This window comes from Porites lutea, chromosome 1 (assembly GCF_958299795.1).
Source record: "Porites lutea chromosome 1, jaPorLute2.1, whole genome shotgun sequence".
Classification (NCBI taxonomy): domain Eukaryota; kingdom Metazoa; phylum Cnidaria; class Anthozoa; order Scleractinia; family Poritidae; genus Porites; species Porites lutea.
Genome location: NC_133201.1, coordinates 49,590,033 through 49,608,407, shown reverse-complemented (window position 1 = coordinate 49,608,407; position 18,375 = coordinate 49,590,033). Strand labels below are relative to the sequence as shown.

At 38.7% G+C, this 18,375-nt stretch overlaps 1 protein-coding gene across 1 annotated transcript in view; it reads left to right on the top strand.

Annotated features, from left to right (window-relative positions):
* The first annotated feature begins 377 nt into the window (after positions 1–377).
* Positions 378–18,375, top strand: part of LOC140931518 (uncharacterized) — a 45,670-nt gene continuing 27,672 nt past the window's right edge. Inside the window, exons 1-6 of the mRNA XM_073381330.1 lie at positions 378–546; positions 11,103–11,248; positions 14,723–14,971; positions 15,959–16,123; positions 17,316–17,429; positions 17,803–17,928. Of these exons, the coding sequence (XP_073237431.1) occupies positions 378–546; positions 11,103–11,248; positions 14,723–14,971; positions 15,959–16,123; positions 17,316–17,429; positions 17,803–17,928 (969 nt within the window). The remainder of the gene's footprint in view (positions 547–11,102; positions 11,249–14,722; positions 14,972–15,958; positions 16,124–17,315; positions 17,430–17,802; positions 17,929–18,375) is intronic.

Here is an 18,375-nt window from a genome sequence, read left to right as displayed (position 1 = left end):
CTGGTTTAAGAGCCATTCCATCGTTGGACTTGTTAACTAGGAACACTCGATTATCGGTAACACGAGGTTAGATGTACGTTTCAGAGTGTCCCTGTCTGGTTGGACGATAGTATAGAGCCGCGGTAAACTACGCCAGTTGCTGTATTCGATGGAACAACTTCTAAAAAATCTCAGGCAGACATTATGATCAGCATCGTTATAGCCGTCGTAGTAGTGTAATTTGGAAAGCTCCTTAAGACAGAAACGTTCCATGATCTTTTACTTAAGGGAAAAAAAAGGACTGGTGGATTGGCCATTGGGAGGTAAAAACGCCTTTTAACTCGGAGCTGGAAGATTCAATATTCCTCCCATCTCGGCATTCTACTTTGTACAGAGCGATGTCGTCAGCAGCAGCAGGATCCCCTAAGACAGAGGAAAACATACAAAGAACATATAACAAGCAACAGGTGTTTCTCAAGTTTAAGTCCTACAGACTCTTGGTTGCGGGACTCTACAGGATGCCGGATTGCATAATTAATATAGATGACTTTGGAAATTTTTTTAACGGTTTAGCTAAAAACCCAGGCGTGCTTCGATCGTCCTGAATATAGGCCGAATTTACACTAGAGACGAATTATCCACTTAAACGGATTACCCGTCTCAGACGGATAAGTCGTCTATCGTATAAATTCAGTGCTAAGACGAATTATGAAGCAAAATTCTGAGCCTGATTCGTCTGTTAGCGATAATTCGTCTGTCTCTAAATTTATATCTAGATGAAACGTAGACGGTTTTTTTGACGGAGTTTCCACATGAGAGGGACCGGTTTCTCTATTTTGGCAACGTTTACTATTTCCCGCGGTCGTTTTCCCACTTAAAATATTTAGACAAATTATGGAGAAAAATTCTTCTTCGGATTTATACTTAGACGAATTATCCGTCTGACGAATAATCTGTCTAGACGAATAACTCGTCTCTAGTATAAATTCGGCCATTGGCGGAGTGCAATTTGTATTGCAAAATTGTGAAATACTGCATTCTGTCCGAGGTCTGTATGATAAAAACAGTGCCTCATAGTACTGTTTCACCTCAGATGTGATGTATAAATGGTACAAAAGGTTGGTTTACACGCACCCAGAAGTTTGTTGGCAAGATTTTGTAAAGTAAACTTGTCGAACGCTAAAAATTCGGTCTGATTTTTTTTCCTGGCCTAATTAATCAACAGTGATCAAGATCCATTATGGCTCTCAAATGTGATTACCAGTTTTTGGGTGTACATATGAGGCTATCAACTTGAAGTAAGACTTGGTTCACTCTTGGGCTGTTTGCAAATTATTTTTCTCTAAAATCACTTGACCTTTCCCTAAAAAGTCACATGAATGTGCTCTAAAGCTAACTGAATTGTGGAATACAAGTTAATTGTTTGATCTAAATTATAAAGTTATTAATGGGAGCTTTGCTTTTAGCCCTAGCTAAAACTATATATTACTCTATCTGGAAGTCGAAAATAGGTTGGGAAAATGAAAAAATAAACCATGTAAATCGGGCTTCGAAGTCGTTGAACTTGAAAGAAGTCGTGGCTGGCATTGACCGCTCGGCCAAAACAGGGTCATCACTTCAAGCGGCCTAGTCGTTTAAAACATGCGTATTTGAAATATGTAAGGGGCTGATAAGGAAAGCTTTGGAATCTAATAGAAATATATGTAAATCTGCGTTTGAAAAGTACTCCTTCCTTCCCAGATGATGGCGATTTTGTGGAGCGCCCCGGCCCTTCTTTTAATTTGCATTACGTTTGTGTTGTGTTGTGTAGAGGCCGTGCAAAACGACCAAGAAAAGAAGGAAATCGGCGATGGTAGGAAATACAACCACAAAGGATATCCATCATTTCAGGCCGAAATAAACAAATAATCTTTGAATCCGTAAATTACAAATTTGTCGTAAATTTATTAAGTTGTGCTCGGTTTCATGTTCAGCAACTGTTAAATGTTCTATATTTTTGTTGGCAGTAAACTTCTGTACGTACTAATTGTACCATTGCAAATCTGCACAACAAGACGCTGATGATCGTGATGAAGAACTGGATCCAGAGGAAAGCTTAGGCAAAACAAACTTCGTTTTAAGGGTTCTTATAACACAAAGAGACGGACAGTCGTGTGGGATATCCCTAGTGTGATAATAAATCATAGACTTTGAGACGAACGTGGCTGTTCAAAGGCTATTTCGATTGTCGGAATTTACCCTAACTGGGTTCCTACCCTAACAGGACCTTTCCCAGGGACAAACAAAAATGACCGTATCATAAAAACGTCAAATCACTTAATTGTGTCAATCAAGTTACATGTAGACCTGGATGTTGGAAATGTTGGGTACATCGTATCACTCTTCGTAATTTTGGTTGCCGTACCATAAACAGATTTATAGTTCATGTTCGGCCGTTATCTATAGAAAACGAAGCGCTTTTGAAGTGAAATTTTATTTGTCTTTAAAAACGTGAGTGAAAGCGAGCGATGTAGAAAGAAGGATTTGATTAATATGTACTGAGGCGCTCTCTTTTGTAAACATTTTTGGTCTTCTTAAACAAATACTGAGCGAATAATTTTGAAACCGCTCGATGGATTTTATTAAAAATTTTAGATTCTCGAGATTAACCTCTTTTTGTATGACCCTTAAGTTTCGAGATTATTGATACCTTGTAAGACAGTGAAATACGAAGGGCTGCGGCGATCTCAAAGGCTTGACGCGTTTCAGACAGGGCCTCCTTTTCTCCTCCTCGATCAAGAAGACAAAAGGAGGCTCTGATCGCAGGGTGGAGTCCTCATTATACGAGAGATGATACAGTCGACTCTGTCTTAACGGAAATTTCTATAAGAAGGGTATCTCGGTAAAATGGACATCTACTGTTGGTCTTTTCCTTTCTCTGATCCCTTTATTTGACTGTTTATAAGACGGACACTCAGTGCGCGCCCCAAAGGTGTTCCTCTTAGAAAACGTTGACTGCATGCCTGATGCTCCTACTAGTATTAATCGTGTTTTGCTGTTGTTGTTGTTGTTTTCTTTGTACTACATTTTTGAACCTGCATGGTTAGGAGAAGCTTCTATACGTGAATGACAATACCTTGTTTAATGACCAGCTAGGAGAATACATTTTTAAATCTGACCAGACTTATTGTCTCGACTAGCAGCTTATACCTCTGATTCGATAATTAACCTTTAAGGTCTGGATAGGTATAAACCACTTAGCAAATAAGGAGGATAGCCTTTTGAGTGTCTCGGCGTATCGTCTTAGTGTAAGGAAGTAAATGTGTTGAGATACTGATCAATTACCCTTATAAAAAAAAGTTGCCCGAAAAGATAAATTCAGCCAGCCTAAATAACGTAAGCCGGCCACCTCTTCACTCTCGTTTTTCGCTCTAATCTAACAGTTTATCGTTATCGTGATGGGACTTCACATTTTGCTTTCACTTTAATAAATGTTAGACACTTAGGCCACCTGAAAACAGTATAAGAGAGCTTTAGCAGTGTTGTCATCAGTCAAATATTTTCTCTGATCGCGCATAAAACTTGCATACAACATACATGACCTAAAATAAAGGATCAATAATACCATTTAAACGTGAAAAACAACTGTTTGAGTTAGTTTTCTAATTTTCAAGTCTCCTCTGCTAGTTCTTGGGAGCGTGATTACTTCAGTCTAAAGACTGCTTAATCGTCGATTAAGCGGTATTGAGATGTACCTCGGTCAAAAAAGCTGTAGAATGAAAAAATCTTGTCAAATTAGGTCTAACCGGGAAAATAAAAAATATTTACTACGGTATTTGATAAGTAACTTTTTTTGCATACATGCGCCGTAAAATATTTTTTTAGTGAAGAAACCTCACGCTTTTAGAAGGCAAGCAGTATTGCCATAATTTAGTAACACTATTTAATTTTCAAAAACTGGTTTAAGATGTCAACAAGTGGAAATAAAAACTGTCAAGTGGTAAATAAAATGATTTACTCCTGAGTTTTACTTTTGTACTACATGTGTGGCTAGATTCTCCGAATATCGTGTACATGTTGGATTGAAAAGTCTGAAACTGGATTTCCAATGTATGCAAGATTAGCTGTGAGATGTTAACGCCTACATATGTTTTATGCAGGGTTTCACTAAGGGGGTTAGCCTGCGTAGCAGGTGTTAAAAGGGGAAGGGGAAGCAGGAATTCTGGCGCGCGAGGATGTTGAAAACGGGAACCTTTCCCCCTCTTTTCCCATTTTTCCCCCTCCTCGCGCGCCCCTTTGCACTTTCACGCACCCAATTTCCGCGTTCTCCTTTTCCTTTTAAAGCTGCCACGCAGGCTACAGGTAGGGGATTAAGCCCCTCTATTGTTAAGTGGTTTTTAAAAGGTTCCGGTTGTGTACATTGGCTTGCACCTCACACAGACTGCAAGCAAATGTGACGACATGAAGAAAATATAATATCGAGGGTCAACCTTTGGAAAGTGTTAATGTGAAGATTTAGGATTGTTTACTGCTGGTGACCTCTCATGGAACCAACAAGTTGATAACTAACAACTGCTTAGACTAATGGGGTTTTAGGGTTGGTTCAAAGGACTTGTAGGGACTTAAAGGACATTGATACTATGAAAACACTTTACCGTAGTCTTGTGAGACCTTTATTAGAATATTCATGGGAAACTTGGAAGCCTCATACTAAACGTAACATTGATAAATTAGAGGCTGTACAGCGAAGAGCCACCAGATGGATTACTAAGTCTGATGATGATTGTGATACTATACTATCAGAGTTAAAATTGTTGTCATTATTTAATAGGACGTTCATTAGAGAGTTACGTAATTGATGGACATTATGATATAGGCATATCAAACAAGCTCATATTTTGTAAGGATAGAAACACAGGTTATAACTTGTAATGTAAAATGACTCACAGGACCTTGATTATAGCCATTGATTTATTATGTGTTCTAAAATTGGTTAAAGATATCAACAAGCGGAATAAAAACTGCTGCCACTGCTCCGTTGAGCACGATGAATAAAGATTTAAAAAAGGATTAACTTCTGTACTTCTTACTTTGGCTTGCACCCAAAAATGCAAGAACATTTGTCTTCAATCTGGATTATGTGTGTGGGTTTGTTTATTGCGCTCTCTGATTTCGCAAGGAAAATTTGTCGGTGCGGTTAGATTCATCTAATTTCGTGTGGGAGAAAAGTCTTAAGTGACAGAGGGACAAACGCCAAATTAAAGTTTAGAATTTCTCAAAACAGAAAATGAGCGGATAAAAACAGCTCACAACAATTCTAATTAATCTAATTGATAGAAAATTGCATGAAACTACCAACATTTGTGTAGATATAATGAACAGTAAACGACAAGTAAAGGGGAAACTTAGTCACGTGGTACAAATTCGCGTTTGCCGTTTGACATAAACGTGATGCTTAACCTCTCTTAAAACTTACTAGTGGATTTTAGGGAGCACTAACATCCCGGAATATCCGATACTCGCAAAGGCCGTTTTAGCTTTGACTGAGAAGACGTTATCGCTTATTTTGTTAACTTATTTTGTTAAGTTTGACTGCATTGCAGCAGTTCACTCATTTAATAAGCGGAAGTTCAAAGTAGAATGCCATGGAATGTAGGATCAGGGGGTTTATTCTAAGTAAGCCTTTCTACTTTTAAGTGCACGTGCACGCTGTTTGACCGCGGCAGGATTAGCTCAGTCGGTAGAGCGCTTGACTGCAGAGCGGGAGGTCGCGGGTTCGATTCCCGGGGCCGGACCAATACTCAGGGTCTTAAAAATAACTGAGAAATGAAGGTACTTCCTTTGCCCTGCAGGCGGCTGGACCTTCGCGTGGCTCGGATGACCACGTAAAATGGCGGTCCCGTCTCCATTAGGAGACGTAAAATATATGAGGGCCACAAGTTTATTAGCCTTTGGCTATTAGGTGTTACCCTCTTTAAATAAAGGCTATTTTTTTTTTTTTTTTTCACGTGGTTTCGAAAAGGTTGCGGTTGTGTACATTGGCTTACACCTGTAACAGACTGCACGCACATATCCCTCTAAGAACACAAAAAAAATCCTGAACTGATGTTAGCTGCTTCTACTTAATGACTGTTTTAGATCTTCTTCTAGAACGTCGGAAAATCAGATGCACGTTTCTTACTGTGGGCATCAGCTTACCCTTTACTGGCTGTTTCAAAGCCGCAGAAAGAATACTTCCTGAATGTTCCATGAAAGGAATTGCGTGCGGCAAGCGGACGTTTTCTAGACATAATCCATGCACTTACCACGGATCATCACCAAAAACCCTTAACATTATTTGGCTTTCGGAAAGAAGTGACAGTTTTCTAAAAGAATTATCATCACTAAATTAAAACAAGTTAAACCACGAAACAACGACTGCGTTCGCAATGATTGCATTGAATGACCAAGAAACGAGTTGAGGGTTTATCTAATAACAGTTTCCAGGATCCACTGGGTTTCTTCCTTTCAGGAAACGTAGTGCATGTGTGGGTGGTGATAAAGTCTTTTGAGACTCATTACGTGGAATACTGCACGCATATAGAAAGGATAAAATTAGCTTCCCTTTGCCAAGAGGGTCATATCTCAAGTTTGACCGGCTAAACTGCCCCTATGGACGGTAAACAACTAGAGTTTTGGCAAGAAACTTTAGATAAACGTTGCTCTTACAAATATTTACAATTACTGTTAATTGTAGGAATATTTTTAAGCTGCTTTAGAAGGAGTTGTCCTTAAAATATTTTGATTAACTATTTCCACAGACAGGGCCGTCTCTCGCACTGCACTCTGGGACCAAAGCGACACTTCTTTTGTTGAGCTCCTGAAAGCGTGCCTTTGTCTCTTAAATTTACATAGTATATGAAATCAATAAAAATTAGGCAAAGTGCCGGACAGCATGATTCTAACAGTGTGCCCAGAGCTCCATAAGACAGTGGGTTTTCATTAGTTTGAATCTAGTGACGAAATACTTGGCAGAAGTAGCTGTTCGCGAGTCCCTATGTTCTTCTCGTTAATATGCAAGACGTGAAATTCGCTCTATTAAAGCATAACATATGATTAAGTACACGGCTACTTAAAGTTGTCATACTGTGAAGGGCCAAATAAAATATTGTTTTTGAAGATGACTGCCAAACGTCGGTTTAACGTCTCAACAGCAACCCTATTCAAGACTTAAACTCCCACACAACCCAGACGATCACATTCCACCTACGTTTGAAATGACTCCTCGGCTCAAACCATCAACTGTTAAAAAAGAATTTAAAATTTGCATCATATTGCACTTTCACTACCCAATCAGCTTGTTTTTACTTGTTAAGAGGATTTGGTATGCATGGCTGATTTGTCAAATATGAGCCGAGGAAACGTTTGTACCGCTATAAAACAACCCATCCAGATGTCGACAGGCCATTACATCTAGGTTTAGCAGCCAGATGGACCTCAGAAAATTTGCACCTTTTGTCTTTCTCCTAAACCTGGGGATTTTCCCTCTAACTGTTAAAGGTATGCCAGTCTCTTCTTTTCATCGTAGGCCGTTGCAATCAGCATTTGTATGTTCTTATACCTAACAAAAGGCAAATATTTCATTTTTTCTTGTAACATAGTTGAAAATTGTTAAAATTTCATCTCCTGAAAAGCAATTCACCTCGGTCGAAGACTTTCTATTTTGTTCTTTATTTTTTAAGGAACACTGCGTGTACTTATTTAGACCTCCTCATTTAAAGACAGAAGGTCTGACAGCTAATATTTTTGAATTCCTTAGCTCTTCTGATGTTCAACTTTGGGGACTCACAACAAGCCCCTCCCTCTCGTTTAAGTGACTAACTCAGTGCTCGAGCTTGCGACTAGAGCACTAAGGTCAAAGTCTCTGATCGATGCATTTTTCCATCTCATTTAATGTACCAGTTTCTATACATCTTACGATCTCGAGAAAATGATTATATTGCAAAGTTTTCGATGGATTAATTTGTTTGTTGTAGCTCGGTTCTCCAAAATAGTACAGTCTGTTCCCGTCAGCGGGCTACCACTTGGATTGAAGGAAAACGAAACAAAATTTTAAACACAGACAGGTGATTGATTCTTGATACGATATTTCATATCCCCAGAAGACCTACAGTTTGAAGATTTCAAATCTAGAACATAAGATTTTGACAGTGGGGTGAGAGCTCTGAAATTAAACCTGCCCCTTACACTCCACACCCACATTCTGATGCAACGCGAAAGTTTTAATCCATTTCAAACTTTTGACGGCCAAAGTGATATCTGGCAGTTCATCAACCCATCTTTTACAGAAAACCTTAAAAGAGTTTTTATTCTTTGATTTTCCTATTTTGGAATCAGTCATTTCCGCACTTCTACCGATGTTCATATTTCCTAATCCGTGCAGCTCTGTTTTAATCCAATCAGAGATAACTGTCATTCGCGGGCTACCCTTTTGGTGCAAGGAACCGAGCTTACTCTACACATTACGTGTGCGCGCGTAGCAAAACGGTAATTTGATTAATCTAGATATTTAGATTTGCTCTCGACAAGTGGAGTAACTGAACATGAACGAAAAAGGAGCTAGGGGAGATAAAATTGGACTTAAAACAAATCTAAAGAGAGTTATTACAGTAGCTATTCTCCGAGTTTGCCATTTGGACCGCCGCGATCTTTATCAAATATTGTCCAAATCAAGAGTGAAACATTGAAATATGATAAAGGTAAAGCAAAAACAATATAAAAACTAGATGATATTAAAATTTGCATAAGGATTCTTACGTCCAAGACGAGAATGCGCTTGTATAGAGCTGACCAGATATGCCATTCACCAAATTATTCAGTACAATTCCAGAAAAGCATGTTGAGCAATTGAGGGGCGGGGTGGGGGGGTGGTGGGTGTCCAAGGAAAGCGGTGGTTCAGTCCGCCCGCCAGTATGACGTCTCGCGTCGGTGACTTTCAAAATGGCGAGCAAAGTGTTCATCGAAGAGACAGATAAAAATTTTTAATTTATCACGGAAATACTCTTCCGATTTCTTGGATTTGGAGATTTTAGGGTCCCTCTTTTCATAGAAAACTAGACTTTAGTACTTTTTTGGAATGAAACGTCTACTGGTGTAATAAATTGTAAAGATTCCTTTCTATCGTTGAACAAATTTTACGGGCAATCATACCGACCGGCCACACTTTTGAGGGCCAGTGCACAGCAAGATTGAGGAATTTAGACACAGCAATAGATGGTTCATCAAAGGATTTATTATACTTTACATTATGCGTATTTTCAGCTCTTCAGAGCTAGTGGAACCCCATATCAATCCTTTCAAAGTTCGCTTAGCTGTAGCGTTGAAAGAGGAAGCTGCATGACAGATATTTGTGAGAGACTGTGAGCATTGAATCTTGTTGCTTTAACATATTTTAATACTGTACTGGGCATACACCTGTAATTCTGTAATTAAATCCCGAAAACCAATGGTTTCCTTTAATTATTTTTTGGGGGCAAACCCAGTGGAGATTTTAGGGTAATAATATTGATGATTAAGCCGATGTACAAAAGGCAGGTTTAAATTTCGCCAGTGGATCACTGGTGGGTGTTTGGTGTAAACTAGTACAGTCTTGTGGTGTACTGTGTGTTGTTTGTCATGATGTCAACTAACACTGAAAAAAAATCAGCTGTTTGAGAGGAGAGGGGACATAAGTTGACAGCTTGTGGTTTTTTGTGGCCGTAAGCTTGGCAAGTATGCAGATCAAGAACTTTTGAAATTCCTTTTCCAAAATAATACTCTGGACTTAAGCTTAAAATAAATATTGATCCAAGTGCATGACCAGCAGGGTCAGCAGCAAGAATAAAGAAAAACAGGCGAAAAGGAAAAACCAAGACTAAACAGAAAAAAAAATAAAAACGGTACAAACAAACAGAAAACAGCGTCGCCAGGAGCCGAACCCGGTTTATCTGCACGTGCAAGCAACCCCTTGACCACTGCACCACAGTGACACATATGTTTTCGAATCCATTTTTTAGTCTAACATAGACGCTGTTTCAAGCTGGTGGAGCTGTATTTATCATGAATTCAAACATACATTAATTTGAGGAAAATTAGCTTAAGCGCGTATTTCGAAGCTATTTCGCATTATTTCGGGTTCAACACCGGCCCACCCGATGTAGATAATCGATCGAACTAGCTTTACTGAGTTTGGTGGAGAATTAGTAGATGAACAGAGGCCCACACTCGAAAGGATTGATATGAAGTAACGGAACCTCCTATTCTGGCGACTAGACCTTGTCTATTTCAGAGAAAAAAAAGATTTAAGTTTTGATGACCTTGCCGGTCCCATGAAAAAGACGGCGATCCCGCAAACGGCCCGCAAAACAGATTAACAAAATTATACAATTACGGACACAAAATATCAAAACGGTTTACACAAGCAGATTATAGCAACACCAAAGCTCACACACATTCGTTCAAATTAGCGATATATAACGATATCTGATAGCTTAGCTTTCCCTCGACCTCGCTCATCCTAATAACTGTCGTATCCCTTGCTAATTTGGACAAGCGACCCGAGGCTCTTGCCCGTTACTATGTGATGTCATACTGGCAGGCAGAGTGGGTCAAGAAACTTAGGAATAAAACAATAGAGTTACCTCCCCTCCCCCCTTGATGTTGAGTCTGTATATATAAACTTCTTCTTCCTAAATTTTCTCCACATAACGAAAAGGCAAAGATTTTACACCTCGCCTGGAAATGAAAAGTGAAAAAATGCTAGGCTACGTTTTTTAAGCGCATATTTCTTTTCCCTATGACGCCAAAGTAGAGTCTCTTATTACCCTCTAGACTTGAACCGTAGGCCAAGTTACGTTTTTGCAGCGCTAAATGAAAAGAAAAGTCACAATATCCTTACAAAAGAACAGCTTTTGGTGATATTTCTTTCAAACTGAACTTCACTAAATGAAGAAGAATTAATTTTCTGTCTTCACATTTTAATAACACACGAAAGCTACTTATCTCTCCTCAACTTTCAAATAAACACAGACACACCCCTAGCCGCTCTTCATTTCTTTTCAAGCAACACTCCATCTCGTTCCATCCCATACCTACACTACATTAAGACATTTTTTTCTATTTTACAGGTATTTCCTATCAGGTTGGAAAACTGAACGCATCAGAGACACGTCAAGAATGGAATTGCAACAGCGGATGTGAGACGCCACAACATTGTACACTGCCACGCTGCACTAACGTGGTATTTTCTCAAACGTTTAGTGGATCTGGAACAGTAAGTAAACCCTAAGCAATTAAAAATTACCGTATTTCTTCAAATAATCGCCTCGAGCGATTATTCGAGGGAGGCGATTATTTCAAATATTGGTCACTGGAAGTCGATCCCTAAATATTTTATTTTGTTACCCGTTAAATAAAAATAAAGAAATAATCACATCAAAATATACTAAACATGGGCTTTATAATTTTTCAAAAAATGGTTCCTTGTCAGGAGCAATCCTGTTCCTTGGTTATTTTTCAATTTCAATATCCTTGGCGTTAGAGCTTGAATCGTCACTGATCAGTTTTGCTGGATGAGATTCCACTTCAGCTTTGTTTGTTTTTTAACTCGACAGGGAGGTGGTAAAGAAAGAGAAGATAGCGAGAAGGGTGGGGGTTAGGGGCGATTATTTGAGGGAGGCAATTAATCGAGGGACGGCTATTTTTCGAGGATAAACAGTAGTCTAATCTTAAGGGTTGGTGGCAACTTTCATGTGTTAGCAGAACACAATAAGCTTCTCTAGAAACTAATGTGTTTAACAAATTTTGATTTGCCAGCATTGTCGCCTTTGTAATGTTATGACCTCAGACAATTTAGTGCGCATAGGGTGCTCAAGTGCTCCCTAATCCCTAGGATGCGAGTGTTTTCAAACAAAACAAAACAAGACGAAACAAAAAAGCCAGAGAATTCTGACAATAAAAATAGGCTAGAAGATCTTTAATCCTTAGAATGGGGCCGGGAATGGAGGGTTGAAATAGATCCTCTTTTTCTTCAGATTTAGTGTGAGGAGTGCACGTGGGCACGCGCATTGAAACCACCAGACGCACGCGAGAAACGAGGGCGGCAGTCTTCAGTCACGCGCGTGGTCATTTGTGTTTCGCGCGCGTTTCGTTCGACAGACAGATCAGCAGTCCGGAATATCCCTAAATTAAGGACAGGGCTAAATGGTCACGCGACACTGTTCAACCAAGTAGAAGGTGCGCTTGTGTTTATCAAAACATCGATATCGACCAAGTGATAAAAAATTTTCACAACAGCGGACGGAGTCGGACAGATTTTAAGATAAACTTACAATACTCGTCTAGGTTTCACATTATTTCAAAGAAAACATTTGATGTAAGAGAATAAGAGTATTATTCATTGCAAGGAATCATTGGGGTGTTCGAACTGATTCCGTACCGATCACAGAGGTCGTGGCTTCACTGACTTGGTTTACAAGATTTTTGATGGAAGCAAACTTGAAAATTTGTTGAGGTCGTACAAAACAGGAATGGTACTAGCTACTTATTAACTTCTACAGGACAAGAATCAAAGAACCAGTCATCATAACAAGAGTAAAAAGTAGTTCAAATTTATTAATTTTCCTTGTTTGTTTTTTTTATGTTGTTTCGTGTTGACTTTAGGCATCTGGTGCTTTCTTTGCTTGTTGTCGTACCTGCAATGTTTTAATTTTATCCCAGATAATCAGTGCATGTTTAATGAGTAGCGAACTACATCATTTACAGTTGAAATTTGTCTTCTTTCTTTGATTTTTTTAACTGTGGATGAACATTTGGAGAATCCAACAATAATAAATCGTTCCAGATTTGGTGAATTTCAGAAACAAAGCGGTTAATAACTAACTTGCGCTTATGATCTTTAATTTTATCCCCGCAAATTCGGCAAAGTGAGGCGAGATGCATGTTGGACGTGAATATCCATAAGACTAATAAAGTTGTTTTGGCCTTGAAAAGAAAAAAGGCAAAGGCTCGAATTAATGGGAAGAAAAGTAATAACACGGCTCTCCCATGTCTGCGTGAAACCTGGGAGTGGAACACGTTCGAGTTTTGGACCGTCGGAATACAAAAATTGTCTACCAAAATTCTAGGAGGGTCTGGATAGGGGGGTACAAATGTCAGTTGTCAGTTAAAATTTTTTTTATTTGTCAGCTGTCAGTTAAATGGCTATTCATAATTAACTATGAAACTTATTTGTATATTTGCGATGCGCAATTTGGCTTAACAGGCACATATAATGTAAATTAAACATTAAATTCGAAAACTGATGCCATAGTTCCTTAGTTTTTATCAGCTTTGCTATTGTAAGCATTTTAAGTGACCCTCCTTTTCTCAAGTCTTGTGTTACTTTTCTTCACTCGAACGTTTTTGCTGGCCAGAGTGCAACATTGTCAACCGTTAAGCCAATCAAATTTATACCTTCAGAATATTTTATACGCATTATGCTTGAGTCTTGCGCCCGTGGACTAAAGACATCGATCTCACGCATCAAGGACAATTTCTCACATCTGACTTTCAAATCCGGACAAATTGTTCTTAACACATGATGAATTTGTGTCCTTTTTTTGTGTTCTAACGAAATCATATCAAAGCACGCTAAAAGTGTCGTCTTTTAAGTAGCTTCGAAAGTGCTCAAATGTCAGGTCTTCTGGAACATCTGCGGACATTTAACTTTCGGCAACGTTCGAAAGTCTTCGGTAATTCGTCAGAAATCTTTGGAAGTCGCCGGAACGTTTCGTGAAATCTTGTTTATGACAAGGAGAAAATCTCACGCATTTGACTCAGAAAAAACTGGCAGGTATAATATTGGGACGTAGATCGTAAGAAGACCAAGAAAACCGTCTCTGAATCATCTCAGTAAAACCATGCAATTGCCTTTGTAACGCCCTCATTCTGAGCAGCCATCGTATGCTAGCGCGTTCTCAGAGAAACGTAAAGTTGAAATCTTAGGTCATTTGCAGATGGTACATGACACACGTGAGATTTTAAGCGTCTTGCTGCTAAGACTACCCCTAAAAACGCACATTTGATCACATTATACGATGAAAAGAGTGGAACAATGCTATTCAAGGCCTTACGAACAAGTTTTGTAGAAAATAAAGGACAATCAGGTCCTTTGTCAGTTGACAGTAAAACCCAAGGCAAATGTCAGTAGTCAGTTAAATTTTCGGCTATTTGTGAGTTGTCAGTCGTCAGTTAACTCCATCCAGACCCTCTTCTAGGTCGTCTACTATCCCAACATTCAACGTGATAAACGTTAATGGATATGACAATTGAGGAAAAATATCTAGAACTTCGAAAAAATCTGTAAATCGAAAAAAATAATAGATACTTGTTCACCTACCTTGAAAACCGACCAAATTTTTGCCTGCATCGTGTTGTTTAAAAGAAGAAATAAGGCACAAAATGTGCTGAATATTTCACGAGACACTTCCAATATGGCTTTCGATACGCTTTCCACTGGAAAAAATTGTGTATGCCTCGTGAAAAGTCTTACAAATATGCCCCTGAGAGTCTCGAAACGGTGACTGTGGTCGTTTAGGTAATCTATCCGCCATTTTTCTCGAGAACAATAGCTCCATGACGTCACAACTGCCCTTAAATTTAGGGATATTCCGTACTGATCAAGGTAGAAGAAAAAAGAGAGACAGACTGCTCGTAATCTAGGGTTGAATTATCGCCTGCAAATTTTCATTGATGCTTATCTTTTCAGGTTCGAGTCTTTGTGTCATTAAGCCACGAAGATCAGTCTTCAGTTGTTCATTCGCCTTCTGCTGTGTGGGCAGAGTCCATTAGTACAGCTGGATTTCAGTTATGCTCGCGTGCAACAGGTTCTACAAATGACACTGGAATTATCAACTGGGTAGCGTTTCAGGACAAACCCATGTTAACGCATGGAAGCGTTACTTTTAGTGGAATATGGACAACAGAAACCAAGTGTGAGAAGGTGGCCTTTTCTCAGGTTAGATAACAATAATTGATAACAAGTGTATAATTTTGTTATGAAGGTGTAAAACGTAATTAAATAGTAGAAACAAATGAAATCAGAAAGTATCAGAAAGTATAGTTCTAAAACAAATGATCTCCAGTTCAATATCCAGAGTTTGTTCTTATTGGATAATCGGACCTATCAAAGTGCATTGCTAAAAGTCTTGTTAAGCTTCCTCTCGGGCTTAGATCACTGTTAGATTGAAACTTTTCCTTCTATCGCCTTTAGACGAGCCATTTTCACGTTTTACTTTTATTAGAGTATAGTTAATTGAGTGGAATGGTTATGAAACCCGTTAGACTCCTTTGATATATATTTTTGTGGACCTGAAAGTACACAACGTTCAAAAGCATTCCAGTCATCTTGATTGTTTTGACCAATAAAAACGTTGCATTAATTTATTCTGTAACAATTTGCCAAGAGAAAACAAAGGATTGTGCGCTTTCTGGGTGCTTCCAACATAAACTGCAGCACTGTAAATTGTTTTTAGGATTGATGTTTGCCGCTTTTCATAACAAGTCTCCTCTAATAACTATGTTTAGAAGTAGTGATTGAATGATGCTTGACCGTTTTGATTGTATTGATGTATCAAAGGGAATTGGGAAAATAGAAGTCTATTTATTTAATGATGTTAAATTTTTGGCATTAAACCTAACAAAGTTAACCGAACAGAAACATTGCAGTTAGTAGCTTTATTTACGTAATGGGCCAAATAAGATGCATTCAACAACCTTTTCAACACTTCGTAGAAAGAGGTGAAAGAGGAGTAGAAAATTGAGTCCATGTGAATAGACAAGTAGTCAAATTTAATTAATCTGCTCCCTTTAGCCTTTGATAAATCCTTAATTTCATTTAAGTGCCGCTGGGCACTTCATTGATACGATCATGTTGATTTATATCTCGAGAAGCTTGTTTATTTTTTAGTCAATAGTTTTTCATATATCTAACATTATTTTGCAGAGCTTTGCTTCCAAGCCTCGTGTATTTGTCTCTGTTAAGTACACTCGCAGTACAAAGCCAAATGACGCTATGTACTTATGGTTAGAAAACGTCAATTCTGGAGGATTTGAAGTGTGCTTAAGGGAATTCTTGCCCTTTGATGGAAAGCACCAAGATGCAGTTGTGGTAAGTGAAGAAAAATGCTCGAGTAAACTATAGTATTGATGAAAAATAAATAAATAAATAACTTGACTTTGCCACACTTCGGCAGCCCAAACAACCAATTACCCAGAACGGTCGTAACACAATTAAGGTGGCTCTAGCATAAGTTACAGAACGAAATGTAGTTACTTTGTCTTTGCGATTTTGTTCACGAGATTCACCGCGAAGGTTACCCATGTAAAAAGGCTCCTTTATCAAGTTTCATTTTCTGGATTAAGGCCATTGCCATGGCAACATCGTATCCTTAGACAGGCAGTAATTTTGTCATTTTTGATCATTTCTTCTTAATATTTCTTATTTCCCTCGGTGAAATGTCTTTAAACTTTGCCACTTTATATTAACGATATTGCTTAATATTTTAAAGTGAAAAAACATGGGGTCGTTAAGACGGTTTCGCCAATATTTTGAAACTTCTAATTTTTCTTAATGGAAGAATTTAGCTCTTACAGATTTTAACAAAAAAAAGGACAGTACAAAGGTACTGCAACTGTTAAGAAATGAGGCGATTTTTGAATAAATTTACGGAAGAAAAAGGCGAGAAATTCACGGTTAATTAACTACGTTGACGTCACAAAAATCCGAAAAACGCGCGTGGTTCGGGGTCGTATGAGCAAAATACGCGCGCGAGCCATCACGCCCGCATGCACATAATGCAAAAAGCTACTGAAAACATGAGGTTTCTTTGAAGAGTGCGAAAGCCATTGTTTTAAAGCCGTTTATTAGTATTATTACGGTGATATCTCGCCAGTTGTAAAAGAAGAGATTGCGGATTCAATTTTATACCTAACACAGGACGTTTTCTTCGAAGTACTTGTTACCGGTGTAACATTGTCTCCTCTCATAAACGTTTGACCTACACTAATCAAACTTTTTGCACAATGAGCTTCAACAAAAAGTTAATAAAGTATTTTGGGGGAAAATTTCGAAGTTTGTTTTAATTTTTGCGTGGACGTCGCGTGGATTTTAAAGCTCGCGCCATTCTAGTGCTCAGGCTGCGCACGGCCAATTTACTCTAGGGAGCCACCTTAAGGTCAGTGTCCTGTCTCACGTGTCTCATGCAGTCATTTCTTGTTAAAGGAAGTGTCGTTCGAGGCCTGACGCAACTCGTCTTGTAAAGAAAAGAGTAGCAAATTATACATTATTTTCTTGTCCACAGGACTGGTTCGCATTCACTGGAAATGGGATTCAACTTAATTTCACAATAACTGGAGAAGAAATCTTTCCAAACAGTGGAAATCCATCGGCCGAAAACAACTACGGCTTCTGTCAGGTGAAAACTTTAGTTCTAACAAAAACATTTAGCAAGCCACAGAACATTTTCAGTGGTTGTGGTCACACTAGAGAAAACTTAATATAGTAAACCTAAATTTACCAGGCCATGGTGATCGACAATGTATCCAAAATGGCAATTCCCAGATGAACGCGACATGCTTATCTCGCGACTTGAATGTGCGCATATTTTGGAATTTTTAAATTTCGCGACTTTCCGAGAATTTTGTATTTTGAATCACTTCAATTTCGCGTTGTTGAGTGGGCGAGTATTAGAAGTGGGGACTTTACAAACGATGGGCAAAAATAGAGGGAGAAGTGAGCACGTTCACATCCATTTACTAACCTACATGACTTTTTTTACCTATTTACAGGAAGTACCTTTCAATACGACCTTTTACAAATCGCCAATTGTGATTCTTTCCGTAAATCATGAGTATAATCTTAAGGTCAAGGGAAGACGTCTTCCAGAAAATAATATAATATCGTCCTGGGTTGAGGTAGGTTTGAATTTTTATTCTAACCTGAGAAAAAAGCCGGCGTTTTACCCTACGCCTCCACTAGTTTTTCCACAAAATGACGTCTGATGAACGAGAGCAAAAATTGTATACTGATGATGTGTCACCTGGGCATGCAGTGCTTTTGATTGGTTGATTAGAAAACTTTCATTGCGGCACGACCAATCAGGAGCAGTATCTTAATCTGGGAAAAGCCAAGTCATCATTATGGGATTTCTTCACTCGTTCCACAGACGTCTTTTCAACCAGTAATAAATTGCTTCGCGAAATGGGGTTTTCCTCACTGGATAATATTCTTGTTCAATAAGGGAAGAGAAGTAATCCGTATATTCTAGTAAATTGATAAAAGGACCGTGAAAGAGCCATAAGAAACAGAAAATTTGGATCTGATCCGTAAATTTCATGACTTGTATTGTCGTCGTAGAAATT